The 16,239-nt window shown below is 38.9% G+C and overlaps 1 protein-coding gene across 4 annotated transcripts in view; it reads left to right on the top strand.

Moving 5' to 3' along the window:
• The window catches only part of AGL (amylo-alpha-1,6-glucosidase and 4-alpha-glucanotransferase), a 102,173-nt gene that overhangs the window by 33,992 nt on the left and 51,942 nt on the right, over window positions 1-16,239 (top strand). For all 4 annotated transcript variants that reach the window (XM_070786051.1, XM_070786052.1, XM_019957000.2 and 1 more), the window contains exons 4-8: window positions 265-431; window positions 2,773-2,976; window positions 9,274-9,455; window positions 9,616-9,727; window positions 15,821-15,944. In XM_070786051.1, the coding sequence (XP_070642152.1) occupies window positions 265-431; window positions 2,773-2,976; window positions 9,274-9,455; window positions 9,616-9,727; window positions 15,821-15,944 (789 nt within the window). The remainder of the gene's footprint in view (window positions 1-264; window positions 432-2,772; window positions 2,977-9,273; window positions 9,456-9,615; window positions 9,728-15,820; window positions 15,945-16,239) is intronic.

The raw sequence follows: 16,239 nt of genomic DNA, 5'->3' as shown, positions 1-16,239 counted from the left end.
GTCTCTTTCAATTCTGGTTTCCTCGGTGTGTATGCCCAGCAGTGGGATTGCTGGGTCACAGGCAGTTCTATTTCCAGTTTTTTAAGGAATCTCTGCACTGTTCCCCATAGTGGCTGTACTAGTTTCACTGCAACTTTTTAAAAAGATTTTATGGGCTTCAAAATATGTTTTACAATGGGGTAATTTACTTTCCAGTCACACGATTAGATGAGACTTTTTTTCCTGTCACTAATTAAAAAGATTTTGTTTGTTTTTTTTCCTCAGAAATGAGAAAAGTGGTGGAGGTTACATAGTCGTGGACCCTATTTTACGTGTTGGTGCTGATAATCACGTGTTACCCTTGGACTGTGTTACGCTCCAGACATTTTTAGCCAAGTGTATGGGACCTTTTGATGAATGGGAAAGCAGACTTATGGTTGCAAAAGAATCAGGTAATGTCAGCTTTTTTCTTCTCTTCTTTAAAATAAATGTAATTATCATCTGTGATACACATTATAAAGGCTTTATCCTTTTAATTTCACATCTTAATATATCTAGTAATATAAATAGGTAGAACTCTATGTTCAGTTCAGTTCAGTTCAGCCACTCAGTCATGTCCGACTCTTTGCAACCCCATGAACCGCAGCACGCCAGGCCTGCCTGTCCATCACCAGCTCCCAGACTCTACCCAAACTCATGTCCATTGAGTCGGTGATGCCATCCAACCATCTCATCCTTTGTCATCCTCTTCTTCTCCTGCCTTCAATCTTTCCCAACATCAGGGTCTTTTCAAATGAGTCAGCTCTTCGCATCAGGTGGCCAAAATATTGGAGTTTCAGCTTCAACATCAGTCCTTCCAATGAACACCCAGGACTGATCTCCTTCAGAATGGACTGGTTGGATCTCCTTGCAGTCCAAGGGACTCTCAAGAATCTTCTCCAACACCACAGTTCAAGAGCATCAATTCTTCTGCTCTCACCTTTCTTTATAGTCCAACTCTCACAACCATACATGACTACTGGAAAAACCATAGCCTTGAACTTGATATTTCACTATTCAAATATGCAGATGACACCACCCTTATGGCAGAAAGTCAAGAGGAACTAAAAAGCCTCTTGATGAAAGTGAAAGTAGAGAGTGAAAAAGTTGGCTTAAAGCTCAACATTCAGAAAATGAAGATCGTGGCATCTGGTCCCATCATTTCATGGGAAATAGATGGGGAAACAGTGGAAACAGTGGCAGACTTTATTTTGGGGGGCTCCAAAATCACTGCAGATGGTGACTGCAGCCATGAAATTAAAAGACGCTTACTCCTTGGAAGAAAAGTTATGACCAACCTAGATAGCATATTCAAAAGCAGAAACATTACTTTGCCAACAAAGGTCAGTCTAGTCAAGGCTATGGTTTTTCCAGTGGTCATGAATGGATGTGAGAGTTGGGCTGTGAAGAAAGCTGAGTGCTGAAGAATTGATGCTTTTGAATTGTGGTGATAGAGAAGACTCTTGAGAGTCCCTTGGACTGCAAGGAGATCCAACCAGTCCATTCTGAAGGAGAACAGCCCTGGGATTTCTTTGGAAGGAAAGATGCTAAAGCTGAAACTCCAGTACTTTGGCCACCTCATGTGAAGAGTTGACTCATTGGAAAAGACTCTGATGCTGGGAGGGATTGGGTGCAGGAGGAGAAGGGGATGACAGAGGATGAGATGGCTGGATGGCATCACTGACTCGATGAACGTGAGTCTGAGTGAACTCCAGGAGTTGGTGCTGGACAGGGAGGCCTGGCATGCTGCAATTCATGGGGTTGCAAAGAGTCAGACACGACTGAGCGACTGAACTGACTGACTGAATTGAACCTACAAAAAATGGCAAATTATATGGTTCAACTTAATAATTAAGGAACTCTATATAAAATGAGGTTATTATTGTCTCTTAAGACTTTACTTTGACATGTAAAATTAGTAAGCTACTAAAATATTGGAAAATGTATTATCATTATATATAATTTTAATTTAACAAGCATTTAACGTGAAAGTCGTGTGCTGCCATACATACCAAAGTAAAATATCACTTAAATTGTATTTTACTAAGTAAAGCATAGTGTTAATTTTCTACTTTCAATTTGAGTGTAGAGTGAAAAAAGAAATGAGAGGCTCCCTGGCTTAACTAAAAGAATACAAGCACTATGGAACATTAAAACTAGGAGAAAGATGTACTGATGTACTTGCATAGGGTATATTTTCTACATATAAATATATCCATTCCAGAAATAGAAATTGAATCCCTAATAGTAACTGGGCACTCTCTTTGATTTTTTTTCAAATACATCATCTCATTGTCCTTATCTTGTATGTGAGGAAACTGATAATCCTGAAAGATTTAAGTAGACTTGCTTAAATCACTTCTGGTACAGCTAGGATTTGAACTCAAGTCTTTAACCCCTTCTCTTGTGGCATGGTTGCCTTGCCATTTAGAATTACTTATGGAAATTTAAGGGCTTCCCAGGTGGCTCAGTGGGTAAAGAATCTGCCTGCAATGCAGGAGACACAGGTTCAATCCCTGGGTTGGGAAGATCTCCTAGAGGAGGACATAGCAACCCACTCTAGTATTCTTGCCTGGAGAATCCCATGGACAGAGGAGCCTGGTGGGCTACAGTCCATGTGGTCACAAAGAGTCGGACACGACTGAAGCTCCTGAGCACACATGCAGGCATGGAAGTTTAACCTTACAATGTATATACTTCGTTTTAGGTATGTCTTTTCTCATAGTGGCCTTTGTTTATCTTCTTGTGTTGCAGGCTACAACATGATTCATTTTACCCCACTGCAGACTCTTGGACTATCCAGGTCGTGCTATTCCCTTGCTGATCAGTTAGAATTAAATCCTGACTTTTCAAGACCTAATAAAAAGTACACCTGGACTGATGTTGGACAGCTGGTGCAAAAATTGAAAAAGGAATGGAATATGCTTTGTATAACTGATGTTGTCTACAATCATACTGGTATGAACTTCATTAACTACTTTTATTACTTTTAATGAGAATATTATATGTTAATTATTTCATTCCTTGCTTTTTTATATAACAAAATTTGAAAACACAAGTAATGATTAGGTGTCCTTCAATTTAAAAAATGCCTTTAGATAGTACCACTTTTTTTTTTCAAAGAAAGCAGTATTAATTGAAGATATAATTAAAACATAAGTATTTTACATGTAATGATTATAAAAACAGGATTATGATCATAGGAAAAAAGCGACATATTTCAACTTACAGCATTAATACTTTCCAGAACAACAAATGAATCCTGTATAGCGATAGCTCTCGTACCCTAGCATGTATTTGGAAAAAACTGAATGATGTTATTTGAAGAGAAAATTAATGGTAAATTCTTAAAACTTTATTATATCTTTTACATGTTAACAGATATTACTAAAGTTAACCTGTTTTAGGTCCCAAGATTTCTTTCCAATATCCAGTTCCTTAAAATACATTCTAAGTTTCCAGATGCTGATCCTCAGGAACGTCAGCTGTCATTGCAGCTGGGCCTGGAGGAGCCTCTAGTCCTGATCAGAGTGCGGCTTGCAAATACTCTCTTCTATTTGCTGTGGTGTAGAGAAGTCAGAAAACCACTGATTTACATATGTAAACAACAGGGATTCCAGGTGGTTCAAAACATTTAACAACAACAACAAAAATCTCTGCCGTGTCATAAAATCATTTCCCAAATAACCGTAGCAACTATGAAGATATTTAAAAACTCAAAGATTCAGTTCATCAATATAAATAATAATCTCTAAGTATAATAATAAAAATTCAAAGTTAGGCGAAGTAGGTGTATTCTAAAGTGTGTTGTTTCTGCCTGCACCTGAAAACTAGGCATCAGGGTTCACAGGGAAGACTTCCTAACATCCAAGAAATCGATAGTCTTCACTTGAAAATTTGACATTATTGATAACCACTTTGACATCTTTTACTATTATTCACATCAAATTTATCAAACCACACAATGGAATTGTACAAATTATGATATGACTTAGGCATCTGTAACAGAGAGACAGAAAAATATAGTGACGTAAGACCGAAATTATACTTATTTCTCTAAAAAATTAAGTAGGCATTCTAAGATTCGTGTGGTAGCCCACCCATGATAGGGAACTGAGTTCTTTCTCTCATGATGCCGTGCTGTCCAGAACTTTTGCTTCCGTCTTTTCATCAAACATAGCCACTCCAGTTCCTGGTACCACCTTCTGCCCAGTAGAAACGAAGAAAGGGAAGTAATGTCTTTTAAGGGCCTGATCTTGTGTATATATCACTTCCGCTCACATTGCATCAGATGGGATTTTGTCTCTTGTCACACCTAACTATAAAGGAGCTTGCAGTATACAGTCTTTTGCTTGTCAGCTGTGTCTATCACTGAACCTTGAGAATTCTGTTACTAAAGGGACAAAGGGAGTATAAAATTTGGGGTACAGTCACAGACTGTGTCAGAGACTATTTCTAAAGCATTTGAGAGATTCTGTGTAATATAAAAGAAGTGAACATTACTTCCACCTTACTTGGAAAGTGTTGCATATCATAATGTCTTTTCCACAAAACAGGTTTTCATTAAAAAGTTACTTTCCAGGGGAAGTCGATTTCCAGGATGGCAGTATGAGTGCTTCACAGACCCTCTACCCTGCAAAACAGCTATAACTGGTGCAAATTATTTTTAAAAAACTAGTCTCTGAACATTGCCCTAAGGGTATTCAGCATATAGAGAGACATTTATTCAAGAAAATCTATTAAATCTCAAAAAGAGTAGTCAGCCTATGACATTTGAACCACAACTCCCTCTGTCCGCTGCCTCAGATCAGAGTGATGATATGTCTGTTCCTAGCAGATGCTGCCAAGGACCCCAGGCTCCCTTTCTCCCTGTGCTTGAAAAGGGCAGGTGCCCAGCATTTCTCATTTTCCACTTTCAGCACTATATTACAGAAACTATTCTAGGCAAGAGCGGATGAACAATCTGGGACTCCCTTCCTCCACCCAGCCCCCATTTATGGAGAGAAAGTTCTACCCCATGCATAGCAGGTCAAGAATACTGAGCCCTTGCCCAGCTTGCTTGTGGGGTTGGGGTTCCACACGTGGAGAGCTAAGCCAAGAAAACCAGAGGTTACTGTCTCTGCTACCAATGGTGAAACAGTGACACACGTGTTCTGCCCAGGGGAAGAGATGTGCAGGAGAAACAGAGCCAGAATGGAATAACTTTATTTGGCACATAGCAGGGGAAGCTCATGCCCGTGAGCACTGTTGAAAACAGTGGTAAACAATCAGGAGGATACTGGTATCTTCATGAGAGTAACAGCCTATGCCATAGGCCAGCTAGTAGTCCAACAGAGAAAACCAGGGAAAGAGACAGTAAAGCAGAGCTTCCTACGGTCAGAACAGACTTCAGAGACAAGCTTCAAAGACTGCCCCTGCCAAAGGACCCAGATTTAACTGGGTCATATTGTGGTGCAGTTTATGCTCTGGAATATTATAAAAAAATCATAGCACAGTCAGCCTCAGTAACAGCTCAGGAGAGTAATAGCTGAGTGTAATAGCTGATACCAATAGAAGCATACAGCTTAATTCAGTTCAGTTCAGTTCAGTCACTCAGTTGTGTCTGACTCTTTGTGACCCCATGGACTGTAGCACTCCAGGCCTCCCTGTCCGTTGCCAACTCCTGGAGTTTACTGAAACTCATGTCCATTGAGTCGGTGATGCCATCCGACCACCTCATCCTCGGTCATCCCCTTCTCCTCCTGCCTTCAGTATTTCCCACCATCAGGGTCTTTTCAAAAGAGTCAGTTTTTCACATCAGATGGGCAAAGTATTGGAGTTTCAGCTTCAGCATCAGTCCTTCCAATGAATATTCAGGACTTATTTCCTTTAGGATGGACTAGTTGGATCTCTTTGCAGTTCAAGGGACTCTCAAGAGTCTTCTCTAACACCACAGTTCAAAAGCATCAATTCTTCAGCACTCAACTTTCTTTATAGTCCAACTCTTACATCCATACATGACCACTGGAAAAACCAGAGCTTTGACTAGATGGACCTTTGTTGGCAAAGTAATATCTCTGCTTTTTAATATGCTGTTTAGGTTGGTCATAACTTTTCTTCCAAAGAGCAAGTGTCTTTTAATGTCATGGCTGCAGTCACCATCTGCAGTGATTCTGGAGCCCAAAAAAATAAAGTCTGACACTGTTTCCACTGTTTCCTCATCTATTTGCCATGAAGTGATGGGACCAGATGCCATGATCTTAGTTCTCTGAATGTTGAGTTTTAAGCCAACTTTTTCACTCTCCTCTTTCACTTTCATCAAGAGGCCCTTTTCTTCTTCTTCACTTTCTGCCATAAGAGTGGTGTCATCTGCATATCTGAGGTTATTGATATTTCTCCCAGCAATCTTGATTCCAGCTTTTGCTTCATCCGACCCAGCGTTTCTCATGATGTACTCTGCATATAGGTTAAATAAGCAGGGTGACAATATACAGCCTGGACGTGTTAATAGACAGCTTAATAGACTTGACGGCTTAATAGACTACCTCAGAGGCTACACACTGTGGGGGAATAGACTTCCCTAAAATATTCCAGACAAGCAACCAAAAAGACCTGGAGGGGATGGGATCAGTATCCAAATTTTCTGCAATCATATTATCTAATTACCAATACCCAGCAAATAATTGAGACATGTAAAGAAACAGCAAAGTGCAACCCTTACACAAGAAAAAAGCAGGCAATAGAAATCACCTTTGAGAAGTCCTAGATGTCCTACTTGAAACAGACTTTAAAGCAAGTATTATAAATGTATTTAGAGAACTAAAGGAAACCAACTTAAAGCTATAAAGGATATTTTATAATGATATCCCATAAAGAGAGAATATCATAAATAAAAAAAATTTTTAAGAGCCAAATGAGAACTCTGAAATTGAAAAGTAAATAACCAAACTGAAAAATTCAGTTACAGCTGTTCAGCAGTATACTTGAGTTGACAGGAGAATGGATTAGTGAATAGTGATTATGCAATGTAAAGAACAGAAAGAAAAAAAGATAAAAATGAACAGAGCTTCAGTGGAATGTGGGACATGGAAATACCAGAAGGAGAGGAAAGAATGGAAAAAATACTTGAAGAACTAATGACTGAAAACCTCTTAATCTTCAGCATCAGTTTACACATTCTAAGACTCAGGGATCTCCAAGAACCATAAACAAAAGAGAACCACGCTCAGACACATCATAGTAAACATTTTGAAAGACAAAGACTTAGGGAATCTTGAAAGTAATATCTTGAAGGAAGGTATTGTCAGAGTCAAAAAAAATTCAAATATATGCTGTCTACATGCCACATACTTTAAATTCAAAGATACAAATAGTTTGACCATAAAAGGATGGAAAAAGATAAACCTGAACTGTTAGCTTGGAAGTCCCTCTCTGACCACCGCTACGATGGCTTAGCCCTGTGCATGCACAAGGTCTTCCAGACTGCCAGAGGTGAAGTGACTTGTTTTTAATGCCGGCTTCCTAGAACTCACCCCGGGTCAGGGTGTGCTTCATTGTTCACTCAGTCTTTGGTTAGAGGTTGTATTTAAGTCCCTTCGCCAGTGACTTTCTGTCCTGTGTTGATGGGTGTGTATGTGGTTTGAGACACATTGTGGTTTGACATTAGGCTTTCAAGTCTAATGTCCTTCTAGGATACCCCTGAGTGGGTGCAGCCTAGCACACGCGTCCAGCCTTCCCAAACCCCGTAGTTGCCAGTGGTCCCAGTAGGGTTCTTCTCAGCAATCTCTTTCCCTGGTTCTCTCTATGAAATTTCTGGTCATTCTAATGTTCTTCTTGTATCATGGAGCTATTAGCATTCTCTTAACTGCGCCTCATCAAGGTCTCTGTTATTTTCAACAGCATTAGGCACAGAGTTCTCCACTCACCCTGCCTAATAAATTCAGTCCTTTCAGGCAAAGCTCTTCAACCTTGTAGCCTGTCATGCCTCTTGAGCAGAACACCTGTGCCACTGCCCACTTTTCCTGGGGCAGCCATTCTGACTGTGTTCAGGCAGGAGGCGTCAGTCTCTGATCTTCTTGGTTGTCCCTCCCATGTGGAACCTCCTCCCTATGAGCAAGCTCCAAGTCTGCGGGGCAAGTAGAGCCCCAGTATTCTGGGCCCCCCACAGCTCGAGTAGGACAGTTACCCTACACGTTGGAATTTGGTGAAGGAAAAGAGTCAAGGTTTTCTCTGCCTGCAACCTAGAATAGAGCTTTTACAGCTTAGAGCTAGAGGGAGTGAGAAACAGGCAGCCTTTGCCTCCCAGAATGAAACTCACCCTAGACAAGGAGTTGGGAGGAGAGGGCATTGCCATATTAGCCACATCTGCCTGGAGTAGAGCAACTCGGGTAGAGCTTCCACAACACACAGACTGAGTGAATGGCTGAGTGAATACAGGAGCAGACTGCGGTGGGAAGAAGAATGAGAGTGTGGGGAGAAAGTAGAAGCAGTAGATGCAGGTTGTTTGGTCTTGATACTAATAGATGCTGCAGAACTTAGGAAAATAACTGTATTTAGATAAGATGTGTGTTTGTATTTGTAGCTTTGGGGAGATACAAGCATATTTAAAGATCCAGAAGAAAGAATCTCACCTCCCTCCCCTCTCAGACAACAAAATAAGACATGATATGTAGGGGGAAAAATATAAATGACATTTTACATCCAAAAGATGCTTAAGAGGCAGAATCTAGAGCTAGATGGGGCCAAAGAAAGGTCTCTCACTTAGGAGACCAGAAGTAAGAAGGAGGAGCTTCAAGAGATAGTACATTTCAGGGGCTCTTTTCCTGCCCTACAACTGAACAGCCAGACACTGAGAAGCCTAAACCAGAGTTGAAGATGCAGGTAACTTTATGCCATAAAGGGAACGAGGTCCTTTGGGTTTAGAAGGAGCATTCCAAAATATTGTTCTCCTAAGGACCATCAAGACAGGCAGAAGACAAGACCCTTCTTAACTCCCACCATAATAGTAAATATGTTATATGATGATATAATGAATCAGTGTTGATCCTATTTACTGTCAGTTAAAAACTCCTACAACAGAAAAGAAAAATGTATGGTCAAATAGATGGTAGGATACCACAACCAAAAAGTTGTTTTCATACCACTACAGTATCATTATAAAATATTGATGTCTAACATATAAGAAAATGAGTGATAGAGGTTGATATTGTATTTCAGCTTTAATCTTAACCTCAGTCTAATTACATGATAATCCTTTATGTTTCCTTTTTCTTTAAGCTGCTAATAGTAGATGGCTCCAGGAACATCCAGAAAGTGCATATAACCTTGTGAATTCCCCACACTTAAAACCTGCCTGGGTCTTAGACAGAGCACTTTGGCACTTATCCTGTGATGTTGCAGAAGGGAAATACAAAGACAGAGGAGTACCTGCTTTGATCGAAAATGACCATCAAATGAATGTCAGTATGTATGGAGGAATACCACACTTTTAGTACACAATTTCTAAAATATAAATTAAATGTCTTTTTGAAGATCATTTAGAACCTGTCTTTTAAGGTGCTTAAATAATACTTAGTAAGATGATTTTAAATATGTGTTCTAACTATTAATATTTTTCAGTGCATTCGAAAAGTAATTTGGGAGGATATTTTTCCAAAGACTCAACTCTGGGAATTTTTCCAAGTAGATGTTCACAAAGCAGTCGAGCAATTTAGAGGACTTCTTACACAAGGTAAAGGTTATACACTAGAATGTTACCATCAATTTTAAGAAATTTAGTATTACTCTTCTCTTAGTTAACACAGTATTAAATCTGTTATTATTATATGATATTTGTGTTGTTTCTGATGCTCTAACACTATGATTCTGGAGGCTATCTGTGAGTTAGCAGAGATCTTTAAAGGCCGTGTCATTCAGTTCAGTTCAGTCGCTCAGTTGTGTCCGACTCTTTGGGACCCCATGGACTGCAGCACCCCAGGCCTCCCTGTCCATCACCAATCCCCGGAGCCTACTCAAACTCATGTCCATCGAGTCAGTGATGCCATCCAACCATCTCGTCCTCTGTGTCCCCTTCTCCTCCCACCTTCAATCTTTCCCAGCATCAAGGTCTTTTCCAGTGAGTCGGTTCTTCGCATCAAGTGGCCAAACTATTGGAGTATCAGCTTCAGCATCAGTCCTTCCAATGAATATTCAGGACTGATTTCCTTTAGGATGGACTGGTTGGATCTCCTTGCAGTCCAAGGGACTCTCAAGAGTCTTCTCCAACACCACAGTTCAAAAGCATCAGTTCTTTCATAATACACAATTATTTCCCTTGGGGACTGCTTCTTATATTGATTCCTTAGCACAATGCTCAGAATACCATACAGCTCAATATTACATTTGTTAAATGAAAGTTTAACATGGCAGGTAAATAGAACAGATTATTTCAGCTGCCAAAAACTCAAAACAGGCTTCAAAACTGAGAGATGTGATTGTCTTCTGTTGGCTAATGTAGGAATCTTAACTGAGGTAGTTGATGGTACCTCAGTTAACTTAGCTAAGTTCTAGTTGATGGTACCTACCATTAACACTGGGCTTCCCAGGTGGCATTATTCGTAAAGATACCACCTACCAATGCAGGAGATATAAGAGACATGGGTACCATCCCTGGGTCAGGAAGATCTCCCGGAGCAGGGCATGGCAACCCACTCCAATATTGTTACCAGGAGAATCCCATGGACAGAGGGAGCTTGGTGGGCTGTGGTCCATAGGGTCGCAAAAGGTCAGACACGACTGAAGCAACTTAGCATTCACATATGCACTATTGCTGCTGCTGCTGCTGCTAAGTTGCTTCAGTCGTGTCCGACTCTGTGCAACCCCAGAGACGGCAGCCCACCAGGCTCCCCCGTCCCTGGGATTCTCAAGGCAAGAACACTGGAGTGGGTTGCCATTTCCTTCTCCAATGCATGAAAGTGAAAAGTGAAAGTGAAGTCGCTCAGTCGTGTCTGACTCTTCACGACCCCATGGACTGCAGCCCACCAGACTCCTCCGTCCATGGGACTTTCCAGGCAAGATTACTGGAGTGGGGTGCCGTTGCCTTCTCCGAAAGCACCATTAAGACCACCTAATTACTAGTGAGACTGACTCAGATACTAGCCAGTAGCAAAGGTAAAGAAACAAATCTCCAAATTAAGGACATAATTAACCTTAAGAAGTTAATCTCTGTGTCCCTAATAAAGTAGGATAGGAAAAACCATGCCAAAAGAGAAATTAGGATTTTTTAGGAAGCTTTTAGAGAAATAATAAAGAATATATCTGCAATTAGTATAGGACAACCTAAGAGCAAGAATCTTTGAAGGCTCTTAAAATAAGAAATCCTCTTCCTTATCCAGAAAGTTGAGCTTGAGTAAGGCCCAGAAATACTGCCCTCAAAGTCAAAGTCATTATGATTTGAGGCCCTGGAAGCTTCGGGTCAGGTTCACTCTTCAGCTTTCACATTTGTGTAACATCTTAATACATGAATTTTTTATATTATCTTTCCTTCATGTTTTATCTTACTGAAGTGCCTCCATTTTCCCTTTTCTCTGATGTTTATAAACTGTATTATTTATTTACAATTATGTATGCTCACAGTAAAGAAAAAAAGCCAAATAATACAACTATATAATAAATGGAATGTGTAACTTCCTCTCCTCCAAAATCTACTTACTAGAAGGAACTATTATTTAATAGTCTCTTGTGTTTCTTTTCAGACTCTTTTTTGAAAGAAATTCCAATTTTATATAGTTAGGTACATATAAATTACATTCATAAATTTTATATTTATATCTATTTTATACACATAAATAAGACTGCAGTATACAGACTGTTTAACAAGTTGTTCTTTTAGTTGACAACATGATCTTATTACAGCTCATTATTTCTTTTTAACTTCTAGATAGCAATATACTGCGTTAAAGTACTTGAATTCCTTTTAACCATTTTGGTAGGTTATTTGTAGTTCATTTCTCATTCATTCATTTAATACATTTTTATTGAGTCACATATTATGTGCGAGGCACTGATCCAGGTAGGGGGATTCAGAGGTGAATGTAGCAAACCCTGGATCTAGAGGAATTTATATTCTTACAACTGATACTATAGAAAATAAATCCTTGTGCATGTTAACTTTACTGGCTTTCTGACTAAATCAGTAGGACAAATTATTAGGCAGAATTCATGGGTCAAAGAGTATACAAATTTAATGATAAATTTGTAATAGATGTTGTCAAATTGCTTTTCAATACAAATTGTACCAGTTTATGTTATCACTAACTGTAACATCACCAACATTAGCTACTATTTAATCTTTGTCAATAGGCAAAATATTCATTATTTTTATTTATATTTCTTTGGTTATGAATGAAACATCTTTTCATGTTTTAATTAGCCATTTATAATTCTTCCATTAATTGCCTTTTAATGTTCTTCCCATATTTTTCTGTTGGGTTGCTCATCTTTTTCATATTGACTTATTATTACTGGTGGTTCCTTACTATAGTGGCCTCAGCTATATCCTCCTATTATGCTATTGATCTTTTAATCCTTGTTGACGGTGGTTTTCTCTCCTCACTGTAACCAAATTTATTGATCTTTTCTTTTATGGCTTCTAATTTCACATTGTGCATAGACCTTCAAACAACATTCTGTTTTCTTCTGATAATCTTATTTACAGTTTACTTTTAAATATTTAATAGACCTGGAATTTATATAAAGAAGATATTAACTTTATTTAATTTTAAAAAGTAATACTGGGTTGATATTCCATCCTTTTAAACTGGTTTGGGATACCACCATAATACTTCATAATGTATAATCATATACTGAATATTCATGGCTCTGTTATCTGTGCTATTCCACTGATCTGTCTTATACTCTAGCAATATGAAAGACTTTTATAATATACACTGATTGTGTAGTTTTACCTCTTTTTTAAACACTTCTTGGCATTTTTTCATGTATGTTACTCTTCCAAATTAACCTCAGAAACTACATCTTTAAATCTATTTATTCTTTATCTTACTTTGTGCTTTTATAAGCCATTTCATTTAGAATAAGCCAGATATTAATTAATTAAAGTAAAATCAAACCCAGTGGAGGCAATCCTCCACTGATTTACTAGAAACAAGTTCAGAATAAGAATGAAAACTCTCCCTACAAAGCATTTATTTACTTTTTTCATTTTTTATTATTATGTAAGAGGAGAATGCTAGTTGGTGAAACGGAAAAAATATAAAAACAAACTTGTCTGCTTCGTTCAGAGAAAGTCAAGTTGTTAATAAGACTTACTTTTTAAAATAGAAAGCAATCTTTGAGGAAAAAGAACTCCTAAAGTTAGTGTCTTTGGTAGCACCTGGGAAGAAAATGTGTACCATCAACACTAGACCATTCAGGTATGACCTAAATCAAATCCCTTATGATTACACAGTGGAAGTGACAAATAGATTCAAGGGATTAGATCTGATAGAGTACCTGAAGAACTATGGATGGAGGTTCGTGACATTGGACAGGAGACGGGGATAAAGACCATCCCCAAGAAAAAGAAATACAAAATGGCAAAATGATTGCCTGAGGAGGCCTTACAAATAGCTGAGAAAAGAAGAGAAGCAAAAAGCAAAGGAGAAAAGGAAAGATATACCGATTTGAATGCAGAGTTCTAAAGAATAGCAAGAAGAGATAAGAAAGCCTTCCTCAGCAATCAATGCAAAGAAATAGAGGAAAACAATAGAATGGAAAAGACTAGAGATCTCTTGAAGAATATCAGAGATACCAAAGGAGCATTTCATGCAAAGATGGGCACAATAAAGGGCAGAATGGTATGGACCTAACAGAAGCAGAAAATATTAAGAAGAGGTGGCAAGAATACACAGAAAAACTACACAAAAATGACCCAGATAACCACGATGGTGTGATCACTCACCTAGAGCCAGACATCCTGGAATGTGAAGTCAAGTGGGCCTTAGGAAGCATCACTACAAACAAAGATAGTGGAGGTGATGAAATTCCAGTTGAGCTCTTTCAAACCTTAAAAGATGCTGTGAAAGTGCTGCACTCAATATGCCAACAAATTTGGAAAACTCAACAGCAGCCACAAGACTGGAAAAGGTCAGTTTTCATTCCAATCCCAAAGAAAGGCAATGCCAAAGAATGCTCAAACTACCGCACAGTTGCACTCATCTCACACGCTAGTAAAGTAATGCTCAAAATTCTCCAAGCTAGGCTTCAACAGTATGTGAACCATTAATTTCCAGATGTTGAAGCTGGATTTAGAAAAGGCAGAGGAACCAGAGATCAAATTGCCAACAGCTGCTGGATCATCAAAAAAGCAAGAGAGTTCCAGAAAAACATGTATTTCTGCTTTATTGACTATGCCAAAGCTTTTGACTGTGTGGATCACAACAAACTTGTAAAAAATTCTTCAAGAGATGGTAATACCAGACCACCTGAGCTGCCTCTTGAGAAATCAAGAGGCAAGTCAGGAAGCAACAGTTAGAACTGGGCATGGAACAACAGACTGGTTCCAAATCGGGAAAGGAGTACATCAAAGCTGTATAATGTCACCCTGCTTATTTAACTTCTATGCAGAGTACATCATGAGAAACGCTGGGCTGGAAGAAACACAAGCTGGAATCAAAATTGCCAGGAGAAATATCAGTAACCTCAGATATGCAGAGGACACCACCCTTATGGCAGACAGCAAAGAACTAAAGAGCCTCTTGATGAAAGTGAAAGAGAAGAATGAAAAAGTTGGCTTAAAACTTAACATTCGGAAAACTAAGATCGTGGCATCCGGTCCCATCACTTTATGAGAAATAGATGGGGAAACAGTGGAAACAGTGGCAGACTTTTATTTTTTGGGGCTCCAAAATCACTGCAGATGGTGATTGCAGCCATGAAATTAAAAAATGCTTGCTCCTTGGAAGGAAAGTTATGACCAACCTAGACAGCATATTAAAAAGCAGAGACATTCCTTTGCCAACAAAGGTCCTTCTGGTCAAGGCTATCGTTTTTCCAGTGGTCATATATGGATGTGAGAGTTGGACTATAAAGAAAGCTGAGCGCCAAAGAATTGATGCTTTTGAACTGTGGTGTTGGAGAAGACTCTTGAGAGTCCCTTGGACTGCAAGGAGATCCAACCAGTCCATCCTAAAGGAAATCAGTCCTGAATATTCATTGGAAGGACTGATGCTGAAGCTGAAACTCCAGTACTTTGCCCACCTGGTGCGAAGAACTGACTCATTGGAGAAGACCCTGATGCTGGGGAAGATTGAAGGCGGGAGGAGAAGGGAACAACAGAGGATGAGATGGTTAGAAGGCATCACTGACTCAATGGACATGGGTTTGAATAAGCTCCAGTAGTTGGTAATGGACAGGGAAGCCTGGGGTGCTGCAGTCCATGGGGTCACAAAGAGTCAGACATGACTGAGTGACTGAACGGAACATCTTTAGTGCCCTAAAAAACGTATAGAATACCTGAATACTAATCGAAGCAGTAAGGTGGGGACTGGGGTTGAACGGGTGGGAATTGCGTTTTTCTTCTACAGTGTTGTTTTTTTTTCCCCAGTCAGGATCTCTCTCTCCTCTTTACCCAACGCCGCCTCTCTCTCTCTTTCCTTCTGTGTGTGTGTGTGTGTGTGTTAGGTTTTTGCAGAAGGATACGTAGGGAGGTAGGAAGGAATGCTTATGAAATAAATAGTTCTTTTATTTTCTAAGAAAAAAACAATAAACTAAAAGTATGAAATAAGTAACAGTTATAATCTCCTTATATATATCTGCATTTAAGATATAATATTTTCTTTTTCAGAAAATAGGAAAGCAACAAGGCCTGATCCAGATCACCACCTTAAGATAATTCAGGATCCTGAATACAGACGGCTTGGCTGCACTGTAGATATGAATGTTGCTCTAGCAACTTTTATACCACATGAGTATGTTTTATATTTTACTACATACTAAAGAATAATATTGCTTGTAAACCTTTATGACTATTCTGATTACATTTATGGTATTATTTTTATGCTATTTGTTAACAGCCTGAATAAAAAATGAAATAAAGTAATTCCCTATAATTACTACTTCCAACACATGACATTTCCCCTTTTGTAGTAAAAATGTATACAACTGGAAAATTTCTTAAGTCTTAATTAAGGTCCTAAGTTTCTATGACCCGTATTAGAAAAATTTTTAATGTAGAGTTTGTAGAACCATTAAATAATGTTCGTA

This window comes from Bos indicus, chromosome 3 (genome assembly GCF_029378745.1).
Source record: "Bos indicus isolate NIAB-ARS_2022 breed Sahiwal x Tharparkar chromosome 3, NIAB-ARS_B.indTharparkar_mat_pri_1.0, whole genome shotgun sequence".
In the NCBI taxonomy this organism is placed as follows: Eukaryota; Metazoa; Chordata; class Mammalia; order Artiodactyla; family Bovidae; genus Bos; species Bos indicus.
This window is presented reverse-complemented; position numbering and strand designations above follow the sequence as displayed.